The 25,183-nt window shown below is 39.4% G+C and overlaps 2 protein-coding genes and 1 long non-coding RNA gene across 3 annotated transcripts in view; 1 reads left to right on the forward strand and 2 right to left on the reverse strand.

The window, feature by feature from the left end:
- Positions 1-6,583: 6,583 nt before the first annotated feature.
- dut (deoxyuridine triphosphatase) lies at positions 6,584-11,528 on the reverse strand. The gene is made up of 7 exons (XM_067419161.1): positions 11,450-11,528; positions 10,458-10,608; positions 8,862-8,953; positions 7,743-7,787; positions 7,581-7,655; positions 6,777-6,847; positions 6,584-6,684 (listed from the first exon to the last, which is right to left on the reverse strand). Exons 1-7 carry the CDS (start codon positions 11,508-11,510, stop codon positions 6,628-6,630), a joined length of 552 nt encoding a protein of 183 aa, XP_067275262.1. The 5' UTR covers positions 11,511-11,528; the 3' UTR covers positions 6,584-6,627.
- Positions 11,528-25,183, forward strand: part of LOC137043076 (uncharacterized) — a 47,336-nt gene continuing 33,680 nt past the window's right edge. Inside the window, exons 1-2 of the long non-coding RNA XR_010898412.1 lie at positions 11,528-11,770; positions 15,282-15,457. This is a non-coding gene — a long non-coding RNA (uncharacterized lncRNA). The remainder of the gene's footprint in view (positions 11,771-15,281; positions 15,458-25,183) is intronic.
- slc12a1 (solute carrier family 12 member 1) overlaps positions 12,047-25,183 on the reverse strand; it is a 38,862-nt gene continuing 25,725 nt past the window's right edge. The window contains exons 19-26 of the mRNA XM_067419160.1: positions 24,258-24,340; positions 23,312-23,440; positions 21,399-21,527; positions 18,311-18,422; positions 16,300-16,386; positions 15,303-15,438; positions 13,278-13,345; positions 12,047-12,688 (exon numbers count right to left, since the gene is read on the reverse strand). Of these exons, the coding sequence (XP_067275261.1) occupies positions 12,553-12,688; positions 13,278-13,345; positions 15,303-15,438; positions 16,300-16,386; positions 18,311-18,422; positions 21,399-21,527; positions 23,312-23,440; positions 24,258-24,340 (880 nt within the window). The 3' untranslated portion in view covers positions 12,047-12,552. The remainder of the gene's footprint in view (positions 12,689-13,277; positions 13,346-15,302; positions 15,439-16,299; positions 16,387-18,310; positions 18,423-21,398; positions 21,528-23,311; positions 23,441-24,257; positions 24,341-25,183) is intronic.

Below are 25,183 nucleotides of genomic sequence, written 5' to 3' on the forward strand. Positions count from 1 at the left end.
CGACCAATCAGAGCACAGTGTGCTTTTTAGAAGGAGGGGCTTCATAGAGACAGGAACTAAACAGAGTTACTGACAGACTGGGAAGAGAGGAGCCGCAACAATGGAGAATATGAGGAATAATCTGCTCTAGTAGAGTGTGTGTGTGTGTGTGTGTGTGTGTGTGTGTGTGTGTGTGTGTGTGTGTGTGCATGTGCGTGTGTGTGTGTGTGCATGTGTGAGAGCATGCTTAATGACGTTAACATGGAAACATTGTCTTGCTTTAGTGGCGATTACTGTTGGAAACAAACACTTTTAAAATGAGAGCGAGCACTGAGTGGTCCTCTGCTGCCATCTGCTGGTTATAATCTGAGTTCTGTCTCTCACTAATATAGTTCTGTTCACAGGTTTTGCTTTCGCACTCGTATTTAGACATTATAAAATCACTATTATAACATTTTATCAGAGTTTAGATGGGAAACAATGAACATTGAAGCACCTGCTCTAGTAGAGTCAAGACTAAGGACATCTCTAAATGATTTAGGATTGTAAAAATTGGCAAAATATCTGCCAATGAAACTTAATTCAAAGATATTTTTCTGACTCCATTGGCAGATGTTCTTGTTTCAAGCAAAAACTCTCTTCATTTTGATGCATTTTTCATTCATTGTGCTTCTCCAGTAAACGTGTCTTGATTTAAGAATGGTTCAATATTTGTGCTGGGAAACGAGGCAACGAAACACTGAGGAAGAACATCACGTTTTGCAGTGAGCGCATTGATTCATGCACTGTAATAATCGTCCGCGGCTGACCGACGCTTTCTGTTCTCTCCTGCAACTATACCACATGTAATTTAAGTGTGTCTATACTGTAACCGTGTCACTTTGTTACTCGCGATGTAAACTAGAGGACCCCTGGAGCGGAGGGGTTTGTAATGGTGCTTCTTATAATGACCAACTACTTGTAAACTGTGTTTCTGTGACTCGATCCATGCACTGAGGTCTCACGGCCACACACACTTCCACACACACGCTCACCGCGTCATCGGCCGTCTGGCCTCGGCCTGGAGAACCACGGCGTTCTGTTCTGTGCTCACACCTGCGAGGGGTTTAGTTGTACATTCACAATAAAAACATATTTTTGGTTGTACGGGTCGACTCGACCGCTTGCCTTACTCCAGCTTGATTTCAGAATCTGTCGGTTCCTCTTAGAAACACATTCAGAATCATGATTCGTTCAAGAGTTTATACTGAGCAACTGAAAAGTCACATGATTGTATTGTCAACTAAACTGTGGTAATCATTAACCCAGTAAAGCCTGACATATGAAATAATAGTCAGAGAAATACATTTTCTTTATAAATGCCACCGTTCTTTTAACATTTAGACTATATATGTTTGCAAATGTGTTTTTGTTGAGTATCATACAGTATTTGATAAATAGGGCTTTTATAGCTCATATAGTGAGAATACGAAGCAAAAATATACAATTTATTGAAGATGCTGTGATAGCTGCACCAATCAGGCATAACATTATGCCAAGGCTCATTGATGACCGTGGGGAGGGAAGGCTGGCCCGTGGGGTCCGATCAAACAGACGAGCTACTGGAGCTCAAACTGCTCCAGAAGTTAATGCTGGTTCTGATAGAAAGCCGTCAGAATACACAGAGCAGCTCAGCTTGAGGCGTATGGACCAGTCAGGGTGACCTCTGACCCCTGACCCCGCCGAAAGCACCAACAGTGGCACGTGAGCATCAGAACTGGACCACAGAGCGATGGAAGAAGGTGGCCTGGTCTGAGGAATCACGTGTTCTTCTACATCACGTGAATGGCCGGGTGTGTGTGTGTGTGTGGCTTACCTGGGGAACACATGGCCCCAGGATGCACTATGGGAAGAAGGCGAGCCGGCGGAGGCAGTGTGATGCTTTGGCCAATGTTCTGCTGGGAAACCTTGGGTCCTCCATCCATGTGGATGTTCCTTTGACACGCTCCACCTACCTAAGCATTGCTGAGACCATGTTCAGCCTTTGATGGAAACGGTATTCTGGCGGCTGTGGCTCTTCCAGCAGGATAATGCTCCTGACACAAAGCACAAATGCTTCAGGAATGGTTTGAGGAGCACAACAACCAGTTTGAGGCGTCGACTCGGCCTCCAGATTCCCCAGATCTCAATCCAATCGAGCATCTGTGGGATGAGCCGAACAAACAAGTCCGATCCATCCCAGCTCGCCACTTACAAGACTTACAAGGATCTGCTGCTAACATCTTGGTGCCAGATACCACAGCACACCTTCAGGGGTGAAGTGGAGTCCATGCCTCGATGACCAAAAGGGGGATCAACACTATTTTAGATAATGTTATGCCTGATCGGTGTATATGGACAAAAAGTGATGAAATCCTAATGCTTGTAATGTAAATCAATGAGATCTTTGACAGAATAGCAGATAAATAACATTAAATGCATATAAATATAGATATCTGCCAATAATATCTTGCAATATAATGATGATTGACAGATTAACTAAACTCCCTCAAAAGCCTGATGAACATATTTGATACACATGATTTTTATTTAAAAAAATATGATGGATAATCAAGCAAACCTGTTGCTTCGGGCCAGTTGAAATATAATAGGGCATAAAAATTAATAGGGTTAATTAATGTATATTGGGGTACCATTAATCTCCATGAATATGGTTTATTCAGCACAATGGCGTACATCAGCATTATAAGTATTACAATTTTCGTAAGGTGGTAAAGATAATGAGCAGTTTATCTCAACAAACCACAAAATCTAAATCTGTGGATGATAAGAGTTTTGTTTTTATCTTTTCAAAGCCACATCACAGATTTACAATAGCAGTCAAAGGTAAGTACAGTCTGAGTTTGTGCTAAATTTGAATATACACGCGACTGTTATAAAGGTACGTCCTATATAGTATAAATATGGGTAGTATGAATAAAATTCGGACTTGCTACACTGTAAAATTAAAAGAAAAAAGTTACCTGGTTGCCTTAAAATTTGGAGTTCATTTAAATTAATACAACGAACATTTTTGAGAATCGACACTGTAAAATTTTTTGTTGGTTTAACTTAAAAAAAGTAAGTAACCTGGTTGCCTTAAAATTAAGTTTATTGAAATTAAAAATGTGAGTTGATACAATGAAGAAAATGTGATTAATAAATAGAAACTCAAAATATTATTGTATCTGAACCACATAAAATATTTGATAAATCATGAAAATAGAACAATTTGGCTGCGTCATCAGAAATAAAACACACAATTACCCAATATGCTTACAAAATATTTTAATAATATTTTAATAAAGGTCGATTCACAAAAATGTTCATTGTATTAACTCAAAATTTTAATTTCAATTAACTCGAAATTTCAAGGCAACCAGGTAACTTTTTAAAAATATTTTTTTACAGTGCACCCTTTATTCAAATATAATTAAAAGATTTTGTAAGCATATTACGTAATTGTGTTTTATTTGTGATGACGCAGCCAAATTGTGCTATTTTCATGATTTATAAAAAAAATTGTGGTTCAGATACAATAATATTTTGAGTTTCTATTTATTAAACCAATGTCCTTCATTGTATCAACTCAATTTTTTTTATTTCAAACTCAAAATTTTAAGGCAACCGGGTTACTTACTTTTTTAAGTTAAACCAACAATATTTTATTATTTATATTTCCTTGTACCAAATATTGGAGTTCGTATTTACGAGATGAGGAGTCATGTTTACGACATCATGTGCGTTCAAATCTCTGGTTGGAGTAAGATGGTGGTTTTAATTTAACGAAAATACTGCAACGTTTGTTAACTCTGCTTATAGATAATAAAGAACAAAGAATGCGCATCAGGTGAGTTTTTATCTTTTATATGTTATGTATAATCTATGAAACCACTAAACGGTATTTATATTAGGCTAATTGTTATATTACAATGCTAGCTTATTTTGTTGTAAACATAGATTGTAAAAAAAATATGGCCATAGTGTCCGTAACGTCACCCATTGGATTCTAAAGAGCAGTTTTAAAGCGTAGAGACGAGCCGTCGCCATTTTGGCAGCGTCATCTCACGTCCGTATAATAGAAAATGGGCAAAGAGGCGGGACGTGGGCGGAGCTTAGGCGATGAGGGTGGGTGTGTGGTTTGGACGGACGGACGGACGGACGGGCGGGCGGACGGGCGGGTGAATGGGCGGACGGGCGGGTGGGTGTTTGGATGGATGGATGGACGGACGGACGGACGGACGGACAGGCGGGCGGGCGGGTGGGTGGGTGGATGGACGGACGGGCGGGCGGGTGGATGGATGGTCGGTCGGTCGGTCGGAGGGACGGACAGGCGGGCGGGTGGGTGGATGGACGGACGGACGGGCGGGCGGACGGACGGGTGGGCGGGTTGTTTGGGTGGACGGACGGGCGGACGGGCGGGTGGGTGGATGGATCGACGGACGGACGGACGGACGGACGGGTGGGTGGGTGGATGGACGGACGGGCGGGTGGGTGGCTGGACGGGTGGGTGGGTGGATGGACGGACGGACGGACGGGCGGGCGGGTGGATGGGTGGACGGACGGGCGGGTGGATGGGTGGACGGGCGGGTGGATGGGTGGACGGACGGGCGGGCGGGTGGATGGGTGGACGGACGGACGGGCGGGTGGATGGGTGGATGGGTGGACGGACGGACGGACGGGCGGGTGGATGGGTGGATGGACGGACGGGCGGGCGGGCGGATGGATGGGCGGACGGACGGGCGGACGGGCGGGCGGATGGATGGATAGGCAGGCGGGCGGACGGGCGGGTGGATGGATGGGCGAACGGACGGGCGGGCAGGTGGATGGATTGATAGATGGATAGATGAGTATATGCTATGCTGTGCTTGCTAGTATACTCTTGCTAGGTACTTGGGGTTGTTGCTAGGGTATTGCTATGCGGTTGCTAGGGTATTCTGGGTGGCTACTGTTCGAAATTAGAATATTTGTGTTCCAAATCGTAGTGTGATAAAGGAGTATTCCAAAGTTACCCGGATGATCTAATGTGCAGATCCCGAAGTGCAGATCGATACACACTCTAACGGCTGATATTGTCCGTTGGACAAGGATTCGATTAGAACTACAAACACGGATAAAAAGTGTTTAAAAAAAACTACAAACATGGCATATGTGTGTTTGATGGCGGTTTCAAAGGGGTTCGAGTGAATAATTATCAGTATGACGAAAAAATTATTTATGAATGTTATCCACATTATATTTAATCTGCAACCGCACTGTGAACTTTACTAATGACTGGTCTGGTTCATTACCTTTTAAATTCATCATTATGCAAATTGAAAACACACGAGGAGTCTCTGCTTGAAAGACCCACTGCACTTCTCTCCGAAACGGTGGGAAATTACATTTAAATTTGCAGGATTTTAGAGATTTTACCTGTGAGGAGATGATTGACAGGGCATTTTAAACGGCGACAGGATGCACGTGACAGAGCGTTGTTAAAGACGCAGTAGTTGAGTTTGTCCCAAAGATTGCCTAATATTCTGCTACACAGTCAAAATTATGTATTTTCTTCACAAAAACAGTACAAACTTTATAGGGCATAGTCCAGTAGCCTGTTCATTTTGACTGCGGATGTTTTTATAAACTGGCCTGTAGCGCCACCCAGCGGTTATTGATAATTAAGATAATCTACAAAATAAATAGCAACGCATATTGCTATTAAAATATCATGATTAACGAACAATGAGCAAACCGATGTGAGGAAAATTAGCCATGGTTTTATTATAGTAATAGTGTAGTAACCATGGTGATTTGACTAATTACCATTTACATAACCAGGGGCTATTTGCATAAACTTGGCCACTATGTCAAGACTGTTTCTTAAGCACTAATTTGTCCAACTAGCAATTAGTCAAAATGTAATCAGTCTTACTTTTCTAATTCAAATTGAACCGATCTACCATTTTATGTAACGACCACTCTTAAGACAAAAATTAGATGACTTACTTTTAAGACTAGTCTTTGTGTTTTATGCAACCGGTCTCAGTTTAAACTCAACCACTATGGTTAGAATAGCAAAGCTATCTGTGGTTATGATGGTTTAACTATAATAACCATGTTTTTTGTTGTTGTAGTAAAACCATGGTTCATTTTTGTAAGGGGTTAAATATAACCTTATTGTAAATCATCATCAAAATGAAATTGTTACCAAAATATCAAGTGTAAAATAAAATTAGGACAGAAAACCAAAATCACTTTAATTTGAATGAATACAGTATTGTAGAAAAATTGTGGGTAACAATGCACAAAGTAAACATGGTCAACTGAAATATAATCATTAAATAAAACCTCTTCAGAATCTACATGAACATATCGCACAGAACTAATTTAACCATCATGAAGTGATTTACATAAAACAATCCCAGTGAGATCATTCAACAGTAACACTTTGCAGAAAGGTTTCATTAATGGACCTTAATCCTTAATTAATCTCAACATCTTCTAATACTTTGTATTGTATTGCTCGTCAATAAATGCATTCATTTGAACTAACCAGACCTTACTTTTAAGTGTTACCAATAATAATTAAAATAAGTCAAAGCAATTAAAGTAGAGATTTTATTGTAACATGTAACAGATGAAGCGAGTTCAGTTTGTGCCGGTGGAGCCGAAGCCGCCCGCTCCTCTCTCCGTCTCATCCAGCGTCTGAAATGAGGAAAACAGGATGAAACGTTATAACTGCAGATGCTCTTATTATTAATTAATAAGAGATTAAATTGAGTGTTTATAATGTTCACCTGTAACTCCTGCAGCTCCGGGTAACAGATCCTCTCACAGATCAGCTGAGCGATGCGGTCTCCTTTCTTCACTGCACAGGGAAACAGGTCAGATAATAATAATAATTATAGCTGCAAGCATCAATCACGGGGTTCAAGCTTGTAAGACCTTTAAGCCGAGCATAAAAATAGGTTTTATATAGCAAGCATGTCTTAGATCATATGTTAAAGACCATTTACAGCCAATCTACTAAGATAAAATATGGTCATTAAACGGTTTATGACAGTTATAGAGCCACCACTTTTTTTTTAGGCGTCCTCAGACTGCATTCCCACGGGGCGTCTGAGTTAACGCTTCTCATTTACTTTGAATGGGTGACGTCATGCGCTGCCGAACTGAATTGTGGGTTCAGTCGCGTCGCAAGCGGCAGAAGTTGAAGATTTCTCAATCAGATTGCCCTATGCAAATAGCCTAAAGCAGGCGTGTAATTGGCTGTTGTGACTATGACAGTCGCATCAGCATGAAGCTTCAGTTCGTAGAAGCTTCAATTTACATCAAATCGTTCACATTTCGTTGTGTGTCAGACAGCGCGAGACTAAGTTGTTTTTCGCAAATGAATGCATTTAATAGCTCTTTTTAACATCAAGCAAGTCACATAAGTAACAGTTGTCGTGTGCCCAGTCTATTCTCTGCTCTATGCATCGACCTAAAACGTACACTTTTCACAATGGTGAAGTAGCCTAAAATCATTCAGATATTGCGTGCCATTGCGATATTTCGATATATTGCACAGCCCTAATGTAAATGGTTTACTCCTCGCTCACCTTCAAACGGCTCTTTGTTGAAGTTGAAGAGCACGACTCCCAGATTGCCCCTGTAGTCCTCATCCACCACACCAGCTGTAAGACATTACACACGTGAGTTCACAATAAAACACACACTCACAATCCTGATGCCAACAGTGACGTTTGTTCATGGTGACGTACCGCCCACATCGATGAAGTGCTTCACAGCGAGACCCGAGCGAGGAGCTGCAACACAAGACAAAACTCACGTTAAACTCATCTTTTATTCTCTATTGCGCCGTATATCAAGTGAAGCGCTTCACAAACAAGAACAAATGTAAGGCGGGGCTTGATTCTGTTTGAGGGATTGATTGGATGCTCATGGTTTGGAAAAAACAGACACTTGACACAATTCAGTTAAAATGAATAGAGTCGAAATTATGAGAAAAAGTTGAAACTGAACATAAGTTGAAATTTTCAAAAGAATTATTCATAATTTCAATTTCTCATTTTAACTTTCTCCTAGTTATAGCTTAGTATGGCATAATTAAGATTTTATACACCATAATTTTAACTTTTTGCTCAAATCATGAAAAAAAAAAATGCATAAAAATGTGCAAGAACTCGACATGTTCTCAACATTTAATGACATACAAAGTCATAAATATGAGAAAGTGGAATCGAACTTTGAATTTAGGAATGTCTATATTGATTTGTTAGTTAATTTTGACCGTCATAATTTAAGTTTCTGAATTAAAATAATTAATTCAAAATATGAAATTGAAAATAATTTGTCAATTTCAACGGTCTCATTTTAACTTTCCCATAATGATGACTTAGTATGTCATAACTATGATTTTATGCACTATAATTTCGACTTTTTAAAATCTCATAAGTGTCATAATTATAACCTAGTCAAAATTTGAGTTAAAAACATTGGCATACCGTTTGGGAAAAAGTTTAAAGTCATGATTTTAAATTTACAAGAATTCAAACGACATGCCGAGTTTTATACTAAGTCATTAATATGAGATTAAAAACATTTAATATCAAGTTTCGACCGTTAAAGTTAAAAGATTAAGCCAGTTTGTCAACGATATATTGTCAAGATTACGATTTATTATATCATAATTTCAGCTTTTTCTCTCATAATTACGACTTTATACAACTATTTTAATCTCATAAATATGCCATAATTATGACGCCATAGTTTTAACTTTTTCCTCATAATTAAAACCCAAATCAAGCTTTGGTGAATTTTCTCGTGTGGCAGAAATGAATATATTTGATATATTGTGGAAGGACACGCGACTCGCTCACCTACTCGGCCGTAATATCCGTGCGGAACTGCGATCTGGATGTCAGTCTTGACCAGAGCTTTGTCCATCGGCCCAATACTGTAGTCATACGCACTGAAACACACACACACACGTTTGTTTCACTATAGTGAGGACATTACATAGACTTCCATTGATTTTATACCAGGTTAATTATATTTTCTATCCCCTAACCCAGGGGTTTTCAAACTGGGGTCCTCCAGAAGGTTCTAAGGGGTCCCCAGAAACTTTCAGAGAATAAAAAGACAGAAAAACTAAATAAAGTCTACTATAAATATTGTAAATGTGTTACATTTCTAAATGTTTCTCTGCAGTATACATTCCCGAATTGTGTTTGCTCTGTATCTTTAGTGGGTTTTACTCACCATAGTCCCCTTCATCATAGGTTTATAAATCCAACACTAAGGCTGTGCGATATTGAAGAAAAACGCGATATGCAATATCTTGTTAAATAATGCGATATTCCATATGCGACGCGATATTGGTATTAGTGTGTAAAATCTATTTAAATTATATTTTTCAAAAAATATAAAAAACTGAGAATGAAAAAGTTTATGTTTCACATTCTTTCTGGGAAAAGAAAGCATCGCTACAACTTCTGAAAGTGACCAGCAGTTTTTGAGCAAACATCAATAGCACACATCGTTCACTTCTCGTTGTGTGTCAGACAGCGCGAGACTGCAAGTTGTTTTTCGCAAAATTATTGCGTTTAATAACCATTTTTAACGTTAAGCAAGTCCCATAAGTAACAGTCGTTACCTAAAATGTCGCCCTAAAACATACACTTTTCACAATGTTGATGTAGCCCATTAAAATCATTCAGATATTGCCTGCCATTGCGATATGTACATTTGCGATATTTCGATATATTGCACAGCCCTATCCCACATTAACAGCAAATTAAATTTTGGAAACAATGTTGTATTTATAATGGCACTTACTATTTAACAGTTAAAATATTTATTTTTACATAAAAATAGATTTTAGGAAGGGGACCCCTCATAAAGGGTTCATCATATTTAGGGGTCCTTGGCATCAAAGTTTGAAAACCCCTGACCTAACCCAACCCCTATCCCTAAACCTACCCATCAGACACACACACACACAACACTTCTCCCTACACTTACCCATATCCCCAACACACACACACACTCTCTCCCTAAACCTCCCCATCTCACACACACAGCTCCTAAACCTCCCCATCCCAGAAACATCTGCAAAACAATACAATACATTTAAATAAAAACTAGTTTTGGCCGATTTATAAGCCTTTTTAACTACTGAGTTGTTTTCATATTTTACTATATAAGTGAAGACATTTGGGCCTTCACAAGTATTGCCAAACAAGGAACACACAGCTCCTAAACCTACCCATCTCACACACACACATTATTAAACACACACACACACACACACACACACTTCCAAATCACACGTCGGTGCATTTGTATTATTAACACACACACACACACACACACACACACACACACACACACACACACACATTGGGACTCCAAGTGCTTTCCTGCAGGTCGAAAGATTAACTTAAGCCACATATGAACGTGAGCGCTGAGATCACCTGTACAGGTCGAATCCCGCGGCTCGGTTCGATCCTCGGCTCGGTGTCGTGGCGTTTTCTGTCAGTTTGGCGAACTTCAGCACCTTTTGTTCGTCGTGTCCGTTCACCGCGTCGCTCTTGCATCTCTTCTGCGGCGAAACCGCTTCTGTAACTTCAGAGCAGGGCATTTTACAGACGAGCGTGTGCAGTTCGCGGCAAAACTGAGTGGATATACTGCGGATTTGAGCGCGCCAAAAATCTCGCGCGCATCCTTTGAACTACCCCACCGCGGGAAACGTTCTGAGTGGTGGGCACTGCATGACGTAATGGCGTCATAACGTCACAGGAGTAAGTGCAGCATTTTATTTTTCCTATTTGTTGTTGAGAACGATTTTTCTTTACTTTGGGAAAACGTTTTATTTGGAATTGTTAAAAATTAGCATTTACACAAACACACAAGTTACATACTTAATTAACAAAATGTAATATACATAAATGTACATTTTCAGGTCAGAAACCACTATTTCATGTTTTGCTTGTTTAAGTACAACGTTATTTTGGGACTATCGCTAACTCATGTAATCCAAAGACTTTAAAAACAATTCAAATATGTAAGCCATTTAATATTTTCCTCTGATGTGATCTATTCTGATTAGTTATATACCCCTGTCTTGTAATTTTTTTTTTTCTCCTTCCTTCCTTTTTTTTGTTTGTTCTACTTTATGACTGACTCATTCTTTATATTGATATCCAATAAAAATAAAATAACACGTGCAGCATTTTATTTAAATCAGAAACTGATTCAAATGAGTTGTCATTATTAAAATATACAGCAAAACAAGTTTTAGACGTAGTACATTCACCATTCTCCCTTCGTCATTGTAGTGTATTCATGAATAAATGAACGAGTTAACTCTTGATTTAATAATAGCCACTGCTGAAATGATGTCCAGCGGCTGCAATTAGATACTTAAACGTATATATTTCGCTGTAGTGTCTATAAAGCTGCTGACCTCTGCACACAAAGCCGTTTAAACCGCGAACAGCAGCGACAAATACAGATCGAAGCAACATCTTCAACCGCCATTTGTGTTTGTGTGTGTTGCATTCTGGGAATTGTAGTTTTCCGCCCATCGTACTGTGTACAGGTCACTGATTTGTTCTATAATGGTATTATGATATGGAACACGGTCAAGCCGTTTGAACTCAGTCAACGCACCTTCCGTACCGACAATAATCCCGTTAATATTTCCGTTAATTCGGACTGAAACGGAATCACGTGAATCCTGAGGGAGAAACTGGACACGACGGCGTCCAGTCAGCGTTAAACTCAGGTGAAATGAATTACTTTTGATAATGACACTGATCTCTGAGCTTTATGGAAGCTTGTTTCTGCCACAAACAATGCTTTGGTAATTAATAAAGGCATAAAACGTCGACTTTTGTCGAATGACATAAACAATCAGATAACGTGACTCCCGCTCAGTTATAAAGTCAAATTTATGACATAATTTCGACTTCTCATCTCATGTTTTATAAATATGAAGTCTTAATAACTTGTTTAATCAGGCATATCAAATTCATACAGTAGCTTAAAGGGAAAAACCTACCACTGAGGCATTCAAATGCATTTTTCAAAAATGGCTTTATTTACTGTGTGAAAACATAAATGTATGTAATTGAATTAAAATACATAACATTGAACTAATTTCAAACAATCTTTCCCAGTACCACTAGAAATATAAATAGGATTGGCAATATAATATCATTGTGGGACGTAAGTGAACATATGTACAAAAAAATTTTTTAAAACATGAATAATTTGACACTAAAGTGCTTTTATATCGTTCAAACAGATATGTTGTTGTTGTTATAACCACATGTCCAGAAGGGGGCAGTATCTTTAAATTATGCAACATGTTTTAATCAGTAGTGAGCTGTTTATATGACATGCTAAATTCAGTGCATGGCTTTTTATTTTGCATTTTTAATGTTACTTATATAAAAATGTCTGATCAAATAAGTCATACACACAATATGCATACTGCAGAAATCGTATGAGTAGTTTGGTAGTATGCAGTGTGTTTGTGTGTGCATTTAGAAAAGGTTTTATTGTTCATGAGTAGTAGGTCAGCACGCTCTGGTGGTTTCCACGGATCAGGAGGGTCGGCGGGAGATTCTTTGTGAGCGCTTCCAGCCAGGCCATGTACAGATAATCAGAGACAGAGCCTTTACGGGCGATGGGCATGCTCCTGTAACACACACACACACACACACACACACACACACACGATCAGTGTACTGAAACCAGTGTTGCCACAGTTACTTTGAAAAAGTAATCTGATTACTGATTTACTGACTCCTTTAAAAAGTAACTTAGTTACTTTACAGATTACTTGATTTTTAAAAGTAACTAAGTAAGATTACAAGTTACTTTATTAGTTACATTCAGCCGTTTCCGACAACGCCGCTGCCGCCTCAACACAGAAATGACGACCGTTTTTGCAAACACTCACTTTATTGGAAGTGCAGTTTTAACAGTAACGTCAACAATGTATCTCCTGACATTTTAAGTTGAAATTTCAAAATACTTCCTGAAAAAATACTCTCCCTGAGATGCAAGAAGAAAGCAAAAATATATATATTTTATTTTTTACTAAGGAAAATGACTAAAATATTAATGATAAATTCCTTTAATCTAATTACTGGTTTGGAAATAGTAACGTGTTAGATTACTCGTTACTGGAAAAAAGTAGTCAGATTAGAGTAACGCGTTACTGGCATCACTGACTGAAACACACACACACACACACACACACACACACAGAGGATGTGACTTACACCACCACGAGTTTAGCCGCTCTCGAGCTCTCCTGAAGAAGCTCATTCAGACGCACCTGCCGGATTGTCTGTAGACAGCAAAACACAGGTTAGTGTAAAAACCGGGGTCCGGAGACTCCCACAGGGCCTTAAAGGCACAATATGTAATTTTTTGCCGCTTATTGCGAACAAAGACGTGTCTTGACTCTTGAGTGGCCAGACCTTTTATTTTGCCGCGAGCGCTTCCGCTACTTCCGCTTATGTGTGTCTGTGGTAACGCAGCGCTGTTTTATCATATCACACACATCTGAGTGTGTTAAAGTGTTGTTATAATGCTACTCTCGGCGCGACTATGAGCCACTTGTTGACACTGCAGTGAGCGAGATCATATTAGGCGGTAAATCAACAACACCAGATTTAAACAATAAGACTAACTGTGTTGAGCTGGAGAACAATCATTCGCTTCTGTCCATCAATGATCCAAACAGTGTCTAATAAAACACATCAGATATTAAAGCAGCGATAGTGTTGCCATGGTTACTACACAATAACACCGGAGGGTAACGCGGGGATGATGTCACTGATTGGCGACGCACGGTTCATGTCCTGGTTTAAATCACTAATTTCTCTGGGTTCAAACCAAGCGGCAACCTCCCGCGATCTCTCTTGAAGCCAATACAGAAGTAATGCAAACTGCAATTCATTGACAGGCTCCAGAAGGAGCAGAATCTCATTGAGCCTCATGTTAAAATGCCCAACTTTACAGCAGAAAGAAACATGTTTACAGCCTGGGACAAACTGGTTTTGGTCTATACGGCTAATTTTGCCCTTCATGACGACTGTGAGGGGGTGAATTTTTTTATAACTCATTCGTTACGTTATATAAAGCCTTAAAGGTGGGGTAAGTCTTATTTCAAAACCGTTTTAGAAAAAGGACACGGGCCGAGTGGAATAACAAACCTGTAGCCAATCAGCAGTAAGGGGCGTGTCTACTATTGATGGTGAGAAGAGCGCTCGCTCTGTGCACGTCATTATTCAAAACACACGAGTCACACATGACGGACATTAGCCGACAACTATCTAATATATGCTGTCTGAATATGCTCGTGTGTCATGTTGGCTTGTTTGTCCATTTGCGATCGTATTGTGTCTCACTTCAGCGATGATAAAGACCCGTTCATTTCCACACCGTATGGAGCGTCACTGTGTGCTTCAATCATCAGCTCACAAAATGTGTCCGACAGGTAAGATACTATACTCCTGATATATGTTTGTTTCCTCTTTTCATGATCTATATAACCCTTATCTGGTCATAATTGTAATATGTCGTTAGCTGGACTGTCGGCTCGTGTTTTATTGAGTTGTTCATGAGAGCGGTTTGTGTTTTGTGATCGTGACCTCAAATAAAGAATCAACCGGTCGTGAATCAGCGTATTGATTCGTGATTCATATCGCCAATGTCACGTGATTTCAGCAGTTTGCCAGTTTGACACGCGATTCGAATCATGATTCATGACCGTTTGATTCTTTATTTAAGGAACGCGGAAGAGAAGCCAATGCTGAATAAAGTCGTAGTTTTTGTTATTTTTGGATCCAAATGTATTTCGGATGCTTCAAGAGACTCTAATTAACCCACTGATGTCTCATATGGACTACTGTGATGATGTTTTTATTCCCTTTCTGGACATGGACAGTATAGTGTGCATACACTTGCATACGCTCTCGGACTAAATATAAAATATCTTAAACTGTGTGTGAAGATGAACGGAGGTCTGACGGGTGTGGAGCGACATTAGGGAGAGGAGTTAATGACAGAAGGTTCATTTTTGGCTGAACTAACCCTTTAATAATCAGATGCTATGGGTTAAATGTTACATATTGTGTCTTTAAGGGGGTCTGTGAATTTTTTTATAATTAATAATTAAATTAAATATGCAAATTTACGCTGAGCAGATGCACAGATTAAGATATTGAAAATCCACCAGTAGCACACAAGCTCTGATGCAACTCTTGTGTGTTCTTCAGGACAGCCGAACGGGACTCTACCTTTTCCTCGAAGGCGTCGAGTTCGGCATCTGTGATCTTCCAGGGATAATCTTTCCTCAGAGCTTCGGCCTGCGTCGTCTCCTTCGACCCCTCGTGCAGGCGGAATGGCTCGATCATATCCTGGAAGAGTTTCCAGCTAACACACAGTCAGCAGAGTGAGTACATACAGCGTGTCAGTGACTGAAATGAGGATTAAAGGGTTAGTTCAGCCAAAAATGAAACTTCTGTCATTAACTCCTCTCCCTAATGTCGCTCCACACCCGTAAGACCTCCGTTCATCTTCACACACAGTTTAAGATATTTTATATTTAGTCCGAGAGCGTATGCAAGTGTATGCACACTATACTGTCCATGTCCAGAAAGGGAATAAAAACATCATCACAGTAGTCCATATGAGACATCAGTGGGTTAATTAGAGTCTCTTGAAGCATCCAAAATACATTTGGGTCCAAAAATAACAAAAACTACGACTTTATTCAGCATTGGCTTCTCTTCCGGGTTTGTGTTCAATCCTCAAATAAAGATTCAAACGGTTATGAGTCAGTGAATCGATTCATGATTCGGATCGCGTGTCAAACTGCTGAAATCACGAGACACTGGTGATCCGAATCGTGAATCGATTCACTGACTCATAACCGTTTGAATCTTTATTAGAGGATTGAACACAAACGCGGAAGAGAAGCCAATGCTGAATAAAGTCGTAGTTTTTGTTATTTTTGGACCCAAATGTATTTTGGATGCTTCAAGAGACTCTAATTAACCCACTGATGTCTCATATGGACTACTGTGATGATGTTTTTATTCCCTTTCTGGACATGGACAGTATAGTGTGCATACACTTGCATACGCTCTCAGACTAAATATAAAATATCTTAAACTGTGTGTGAAGATGAACGGAGGTCTTACGGGTGTGGAGCGACATTAGGGAGACGAGTTAATGACAGAAGTTTCATTTTTGGGTGAACTAACCCTTTAATTGCGTGTTTTTCATCAGTACCTCTCTGTGCTTGGCCTGACGTTGAGGTCTGAGATAACTTTGATGTCGTCGCATTTGATCCTGAACTTCTTCATGAGCAGCTGCATTCTGACAGACGGTTACAGTGAAAACACACGGGTTACTAGTCAGCATCTTGTGAGAACCAGCTCCACTGTCGTTCTGTAGCTCCAGTAAAAAGACAGTAAAATTGCATGCATAACAATTTTTTATATATATATAATTTTTATATAATTAAAAATATATAGTTATATAATTAATATTTATTTTGCATTATATTTACTAGTGGTCAACCATATAATTTTTTTTATGGCTGATGCCAATATCTTAAAGCAAGGTGGCCGATATAAAGCAGATTGACTAATTTAAATATAGTAAAAACACATGCATAATTACTCAAATTAAATTATATGTATTTTATTTAATATTTACTTATTTAAAAATACAAACATTCATTTGTAAACTAAACACACTTATACTTTAGATGGCAATTTCTTGATTCTGTAATCCTATCATAGTATTTTTCTTTAAAAAAAAAAGTTTAAAAAAAAAGACACATTTGCCAAACTTATTAGCCAATACAATATATAAAAATGATAAATCAGTCGACCACTAATATTTGCTAAATTAGAAACAATTAATTTAAAAATTAAAATATAAAAAACTTGGACTTCTGACAAACAAAGAATGGGAGTTTGGATGTCGTTTGCAGCACTTTCAAAATAAAAGTTGCACATTGGCCAAACAGAAAACCTTATCAGCCAATGCCAATATATATTTATAAATGTCAAATATCGGCTGATATATCGGTCAACCACTAATATTTACTTAATTAGAAATTATTTATTTTAAAAAAAGAAATTATTAAAAATTTGGACTCAGAGAGTGAACTAACGATGACAAAGAATGGGAGTTCAGATGTCGTTCTCAGCAATTTCAAAATAAAAGTCATGAACAATGTCAAAATAAACGTTGCACATTGGCCCAATAGAAAACCTTATCAACCAATGCCAATATAGAAATGTCAAATATCTGCCGATATATCAGTTGACCACTAATAAATACTAAATTAAAAATAATTTATTTAAAAAAATGAAATTATATAAAATAAAATAAAATAACTTGGATTTGAAATGCCCAACAGAAAACCTTATCAGCCAATATAAATATATATATATATATATATATATATATATATATATATATATATATATATATATATATATATATATATATATATATATATATATATATATATATATAAAGCAGTCTTGGCAATATCAGTCGACCCCTAATATTTACTAAATTAGTAATAATGTATTTGATAAAAGCAATAATTCATTATAAAAAACTTGGATTTCTGACAGAAAGAATGGGAGTTCGGATGGCGTTCTCAGTGCTTTCAAAATAAAAGTGCCACACAATGTCAAAATAAAAGTTAACATATTGGCCAAACAGAAAAACTTATCGGCCAATGCCAATATATATATAAAAAATGTAAATTATTGGCTGATATAGCAGCCATGGCCATATCAGTCGGCCACTAATAGTAAATAAGAAAATAATTTGTTTGAAAATGAAAATGTAAAAAACTTTTGACAGACAAAGAATGGAAGTTCGTATGGCGTTCTCAATGCTTTCAAAATAAAAGTCCCACACAAAGTCAAAATAAAAGTCGTCAGATTGCCTGAACAGAAAAACGTATCGGCCAATGCTGTCATTTAAAAATGGCAAATATTGGCCGTGGCCATATACTATCAGTCAAACACTAATATTTACTGATTTGGAAATAAATAATTTAAAAAATAATTATATGATAACTTGGTAAAACATATATTTGTAAAATAAACAGACTTATACTTTAAAACTTTTTGATTTTGTAATCCTATTATATTGTAATCCTATTTTTCACTATAAAGAAACTTAAAAAAAAAGACACATCGACCAAACAGAAAATATTTTCAGCCGGATCAATCAAAAAAATAACATATTGATCGGCCACTAGCTGACATACTCGTCCTTGTCCTGTTCGATACGGTCAGGCTGCCCGGCGATGAAGATTCGGAGTTTGCAGTCTCTCCATTTCTTCCTCGTGGTCAGAATGTGAGGCAGGAGCAGCGTGAGACCTGCACATAATAATAATAATAATAATAATAATAATAGATTTTATTTATAATGCACTTTTCATTCCGAAGAATCTCAAAGTGCAACAACGGAAAAGGGAAAAAATAACAAAAAATTCATAAAAAGTACAAATATAGAATAATACAAACAATCAACCAACACATAACAGTTCAAAGCTTTTCTGAACAACATGAACCGTCACACTTTAAACCTCACAGGACAGGAGAACACACTGCAAACAAATGCTCTTCTTATTTAGTATTTTTTCTTGTTTCCAGTCCAAATATCTAAAAATTCTTAAATCAAGATGCATTTACTAGATCAGTAACTTTACTTTAACAAGATTTGTTTTTGTTTTCTGTGATAAAATATAAAAATGAAGAGAGTTTTTGCTTGAAACTGGCAAAATGATCTGCCAATGGCGTGAGGAAAATAATCTTATTTCTGATTGGGACGGAAACAAGAAACAAGATTATTTTTCTCACCCCCTTGGCAGATCATTTTGCCTGTTTTAAAGGTGCCCTAGAATGAAACATTGATTTAACCTTGCCATAGTGAAATAATAAGAGTTCAGTACTGTGGTGTGACAGGCAGCGGGGCGAGGGACCGCGAGAGCGGGCCGGTGATTAGTGTTGACGAGTGCCAGCTGCGTGGCACACCGGTCTCATCTCGCGGCCATGTGACGGGAGCATAAAAGGAGGAGCAAGAGCTGCGGAAGAGGAGAGAGGACCAGGCCTGGACTTTATGTTGAGTTTTGTTTATGGTTTATTATGTTTTGTGGGCAGTCGTCCGTGAGGGGCTGTCCATGTTTTATTTAGTGGGTATTTGCGGGCAGTCGTCCGTGAGGGGCTGCCCGCGGATTTTACTTTCGTTTTGTTTATTTATTTTGAATAAAGTTGTTGAACGTTCGCCGGTTCCCACCTCCTTCCTTCCTATCAACGAACTGTGTTACAAGTACATCCTGTGAGTCTCAGACACCATCGCCTCCTCCGTCTGATGTAAATCTCATGAATCAAAAACACCACAGAAAAAAAAGTGCTTCTCAACATAAACCCAACCGTGACGCAAGCGTTGGGGATCATTTATATGCACGCCCCCAACATTTGCATCTGTCCAAACAAGCCGAATCTACTGATGGTAAACAAGACACTCGAGGATCGCAAACACGGCTCTCAGGACACACAGCTGAGGTTTATTATAATCCGATACCACATTAAATCGTTCATTAGTTCGGCCCAAATTTAAGCTAGCTTCGCTCAGCGTCTTAAACTGAAGAAAGTGGCGACTGTATTCCTGCAGCAGTGAGCAGCGATTTATCCTCTTATTGACTGTTTAAACAATTTCTGATTAAATTGAGACTTTCTTAGAGAGACCGCATTGTCTAGATAGCACGAGATGCTAGTACAGTAACAATAGGAAACTGCAGTACCATACCAAACTAAATAGTGTGTCTAATGACAAAGGGTAATATTATTTTGTATTACAAAATACAACCGTAGATCCTTTGCTTACATATCCTTTACTCGATCCTTCTAGCAAACATCACCTTTTCCACCATATAAGTTAAAACGATAGTCAAATGGAGATTGATCAAATGCAGCTTACTTGTTTATTGGTGTTTTCAGATCATCCGCGCGCACGCACGCACGCGCGAGAGAGAGAGAGAGTGTGCATATGGTTGCCAGATTGAACATGTTTAGGTAAAACACTGGATAGTATACGAGTTCTTTTCACAAAAAAGCTTTGTCTGGGGGATTTAATTACTGAAATCTGGCAACCGCACAAATGCGAGCTTATTCTCACGCGCGGATGATCTGAAAACACCAATAAACAAGTAAGCTGCATTTGATCAATCTCCGTTTGAGATGTTCTGCTTAAAGTGTCGTTCAGTCGGTCTGTGTTCTGTCAGGACCATAGACCGTAAAAAAATATGGACGACTCGACATCATCCGTTTCCGCTTGCCAGAGTTGAAGCTTTCAGGCGGCCTGCACAGCGCTGACATCTTGGGTCTGCGCAGTAGCGATTTCGGGACCGGAGTTGCGCAGTAGAGCGCAGGAAGTAGAGCAGGAAGTCCAGTCGCGATATCAAAAGCCCGCCCACACTCTCGCAGATGCAGAACAATTAATTATGTTGGTGTGAAATAAACAGTTATGGAAATGTAGAAATTAAAGCTAAAGCTCTAATCTGCTCCCAAAAATTTCGAAAAAAGTCCGTTAGTGCCTCAGTGACAACTTCACTCAGAGAAGCCGTCAGTCTCAGCTGTCAATCATGACGTCACACCCCCCGTTTTTATAGCATCAGATAACTAACTCAAACTAAACTTATTTTAAAAACGAACACCTGAAATGAAATCATCGTGATGATAACTGCCTTCAGTGACATAAACTAACTTTGGGGAAAATTTTTTGAAGTGTAATTTTATTATTTAGTTTGCCTCGCGTCCATTAGAAAACACAGAGGGGCGGCTATACTGGGACCGGCCACCGGGGGGCGATCGAGGCGCGAAAGCTTCAGTAAATGAGAGGGAGACTGCAGGCTTGGTCAGGACTCACAAGCCGATTCACTGTGAGCTGCTGAAATAAGCCAATCAGAGCAGAGCTCAACATTAATATTCATGACTCTTCCAAATAAGGCAAAAACAGAGCATTACATCCTAGGGACAATTTATAGGGTTGTAAATGGACCTGTAGAACTGCATCTGGACAATTTTTTCTCTTAAATAAGCCACACACCCTCTGTAGATATCAGAGGACAATTTAGCATATTGATTCAAATCATTCGAGGGCACCTTTAAGCAAAAATTCACTTCATTTTTATTTGATTTTCAACTAAACATGGAAAAAATATCTCATGTCGTTTTACTGATCTAGTAAATGCATCTTGATTTAAGAATTGTTAGATATTTAGACTGGAAACAAGACAAAAATACTGAGTAAGAAGAGCATTTTTTGCAGCGTATGCCAGGCCTTCTGCTCACCTCCGTCATCAAACAGCCACCAAACGTCGATCGTCCCTTTGTCCTGTTTCTTCTTAAACTGGCTGCTGGCCTCCACCAGACGCTGGTTCATCTTCGCCAGATCTGATGTGTGGGGAACATCCAGAGAGACTGAAGAGGATGAAAACACGTCCAACATCAAATCAGGTCCGCTTTATTTCTATAATGTTTCACAGAACTAAACAGGAAAATAACCAATGCAAATGTCATCAGATAAGAGACATATAGTGTCATTATAGTTCTGGTATTAAAGTTTATAAATATTGCATCTGAATTTCATTGCAAAAGATGAAAAAATCAAATCAAGTATATATATTTTTTTAGAATAAACACTTTTCTGAGCCACTTTTCTTAAAGCTCCGCTGTGTGATATTTCCCCATCTAGCGGTGTAAAGGTTTATGACCATCCAGTGAATAATAGTTTCTGATTTCGTTTTAACTCCTACGGTGGCTGATTTAGTCCAAGATTAACACGGCAATCCCCCTCTTCACATTCGACACGGTGCCATCGAGTGTTAAAGCGCGAAAGGCGAAGCTTGAATTTACGGGTATGTCCCTCTTTGGCTACTGTACTTTCAAGATGGAGGAGCAACATGGCGACCGGCACTCGAACCCCTCACCCGTATGTGTTTTCAACGGCATATTATAAACTTACCAGAATACTTTATTACTTGAAAGAAGTAAATATACTTTAATGAGCACATATATTTTTGAAAGAACTAAGTGTTTTTAGCTAAGAATAAACTAAAAAGTTACACAGTGTAGCTTTAACTGGTGTTGAGATGTCCAAACTGTTTATTTTAAATAATATTGATAGCTAACAAACTTTTTATCAAAACAATTCCCGTATTTCTTTAAAATTAATGCCTCTTGTTTTGATATATACACTGATCAGGCATAACATTATGACAACCTTCCTGACATTGTGTTAGCCCCCCTTTTGCTGCCAAAACATGGTCTCAGCAATGCTTAGGTAGGTGGAGCGTGTCAAAGTAACATTCACATGGATGGAGGACCCAAGGTTTCCCAGCAGAACATTGGCCAAAGCATCTCACTGCCTCCGCCGGCTCGCCTTCTTCCCATAGTGCATCCTGGGGCCATGTGTTCACCAGGTAAACTTCTAGAGCAGTTTGAGCTCCAGTAGCTCGTCTGTTTGATCGGACCCCACGGGCCAGCCTTCGCTCCCCACGGTCATCAATGAGCCTTGGCCGCCCATGACCCTGTGGCCGGTTCTCCACTGGTCCTTCCTTGGAGCACTTTTGATAGATACTGACCACTGCAGACCGGGAACAGCCCACAAGAGCTGCAGTTTTGGAGATGCTCTGACCCAGTCGTCTAGCCGTCACAATCTGGCCAAACTCGCTCAAATCCTTACGCTTGCCCATTTCTCCTGCTTCACACACATCAACTCTGAGGACTAAATGTTCACTTGCTGCCTAATATATCCCACCCACTAACAGGAGCTGTGATGAAGAGATCATCAGTGTTATTCACCGGTCATAATGTTATGCCTGATCGGAGTATCTTTAATTAAAGTGTCCAAGTACTTTTGCGACTACTGTTTGTGGTTTATTAGCCCAGACATCAGCACAAAAAGCAGACAAATTAGAGTTTAATGAGTCGTTTGGAATACGAGCGGAATTTGGCTGAATTTCGGAAGAGGCCGTGAAGATAAAGATAATGCAGAAGGACCTGAGTCCGCAGCGCCTGAGCCCATTAAGACGCTCCGTCCTATTAAAAACATTCCCGTACGTGTGCGAGGCCAGACTATTAGATTACAGCAGCGCAGACGGTTTTACAGAGGCACATTTAATCAGGTTTATTAGAGCGCTAGAGCTGCTTCCTGACGGATGCGCTTGCAGAAGGAAAGTCCTGATTGAGCTGAGTGTGGGTACCTCGGCTGGTCAGCTCTTTCTTGGAGGCTTTTTTGGGCCTGTTGAAGAATCCTTGTCGTCCTTGCGGCTGGAAATCATTTTCTTCCATCTCTAGCGCCTGCTGCTCCATGATCATGCGCTCCATTTCCTCTGAAAAATGACACAAATTATCACATATTCATCAGTAGCTGTGTTTCCATTCAACTATTTTTTTGTTTTGTTTATTGTGTTTCATCTGCACTGCAAAAAACGCTTTTCTTACTCGGTATTTTTGTCTCGTTTCTAGTCCAAACATCTAAACATTCTTATCAGAAATAATTTAGTTCGATGCAACTTTTTGTGGTTTTATATCAGAATCGACCTATAAAGCGCAAAATAAATGTTAAGAAACATTTACTAGACAAGTCCAAATGATTGTTTTGTTTTAGGAAAAAATAACTCAAAATGAAGAGAGTTTTTGCTTAAAATAAAATAAATAATCTGCCAATGGGGTGAGAATAATAATCTTGTTTTCTGTTTGAATTAAGATTATTTTTCTCACCCCATTGGCAGATTATTTATCTTATTTTAAGCAAAAACTCTCTTCATTTTGAGTTATTTTTCCCCAAAAAAAGACAATTACTTTTGCTTGTCTAGTAAATACTTCTTGTTTTAAGAACTTTTAGATGTTTGGACTCGAAGAAAGTAAGAAAAGCATTTTTTGTAGTGTGACTCTTGAGACGGCACCCAAAAAAGAGCCAGTTTGAGCAACCTACAGTTTTAAAATATCGACTTTTATTCACACATTTTGTGCAGGAGTTAGTTTCACAACGTTTAGTTTGATGCATCCTTCTGCGGTTTGATATGAGAATCAGCCTATAGAGCGCATCTGTCACATCATGGCATCTGCAACACTTGAGCACACTCAGGGATGTGGTTTAGTTTCTGAGGGAAAGGAAAGGTCTTGTTATTCTGAGAGTTTGTTTACCTTCTGCTTTGAGGATGTGAGAGATGTCCATCCCCTGATTGAGCCGCAGTATCACGGTGCCCTGCTCGAAATCAAAGGCGTCGCTGCGGGAGAAAACAACCCTGGTGTGAGAGACGGACGGACGGACGGACAGAGAGAGAGAGAGACAGACAGACAGACAGACAGATGGACACACAGACAGATGGACAGAGAGATGGACAGACAGATGGACGGACATACAAACAAACAGATGGACACACAGACAGATGGACAGACAGACAGACATATGGACAGATGCACAGACAGACAGGCAGACAGACAGGATGGACGGACGGACAGGAAGACAGACAGACAGATGCACAGACAGATTGACAGACAGACAGACAGACAGATGCACAGACAGATGGACAGACGGACAGAGAGACAGACAGACAGATGCACAGACAGACAGACAGATGCACAGACAGACAGACAGATGCACAGACAGATGCACAGACAGATGGACAGACAGACAGACAGACAGATGCACAGACAGACAGACAGGCAGACAGATGCACAGACAGACAGACAGATGCACAGACAGACAGATGCACAGACAGACTGACAGATGCACAGACAGACTGACAGATGCACAGACAGACAGATGCACAGACAGACAGACAGATGCACAGACAGACTGACAGATGCACAGACAGACAGACAGACAGACAGATGCACAGACAGACTGACAGATGCACAGACAGACAGATGCACAGACAGACAGACAGACAGATGCACAGACAGACAGATGCACAGACAGATGCACAGATGGACAGACAGACAGATGCACAAACAGACAGACAGATGCACAGACAGACAGACAGACAGACAGATGCACAGACAGATGGACAGAGAGACAGACAGACAGATGCACAGACAGACAGACAGACAGATGCACAGACAGACAG

The sequence above is a fragment of the Pseudorasbora parva genome, chromosome 16 (assembly GCF_024679245.1).
Source record: "Pseudorasbora parva isolate DD20220531a chromosome 16, ASM2467924v1, whole genome shotgun sequence".
Taxonomy (NCBI): domain Eukaryota; kingdom Metazoa; phylum Chordata; class Actinopteri; order Cypriniformes; family Gobionidae; genus Pseudorasbora; species Pseudorasbora parva.

Excerpts from the sequence above, each read along its gene's own strand:
- dut (XM_067419161.1), bottom strand. The coding sequence starts at position 11,510 with ATGTTGCTTCGATCTGTATTTGTCGCTGCTGTTCGCGGTTTAAACGGC. Across the intron at positions 7,788-8,861 it reads CGGATATTACGGCCGAGTAG|CTCCTCGCTCGGGTCTCGCT; the intron begins GTGAGCGAGTCG and ends CTTGTGTTGCAG. Across the intron at positions 6,685-6,776 it reads CGGAGCTGCAGGAGTTACAG|ACGCTGGATGAGACGGAGAG; the intron begins GTGAACATTATA and ends TCCTCATTTCAG.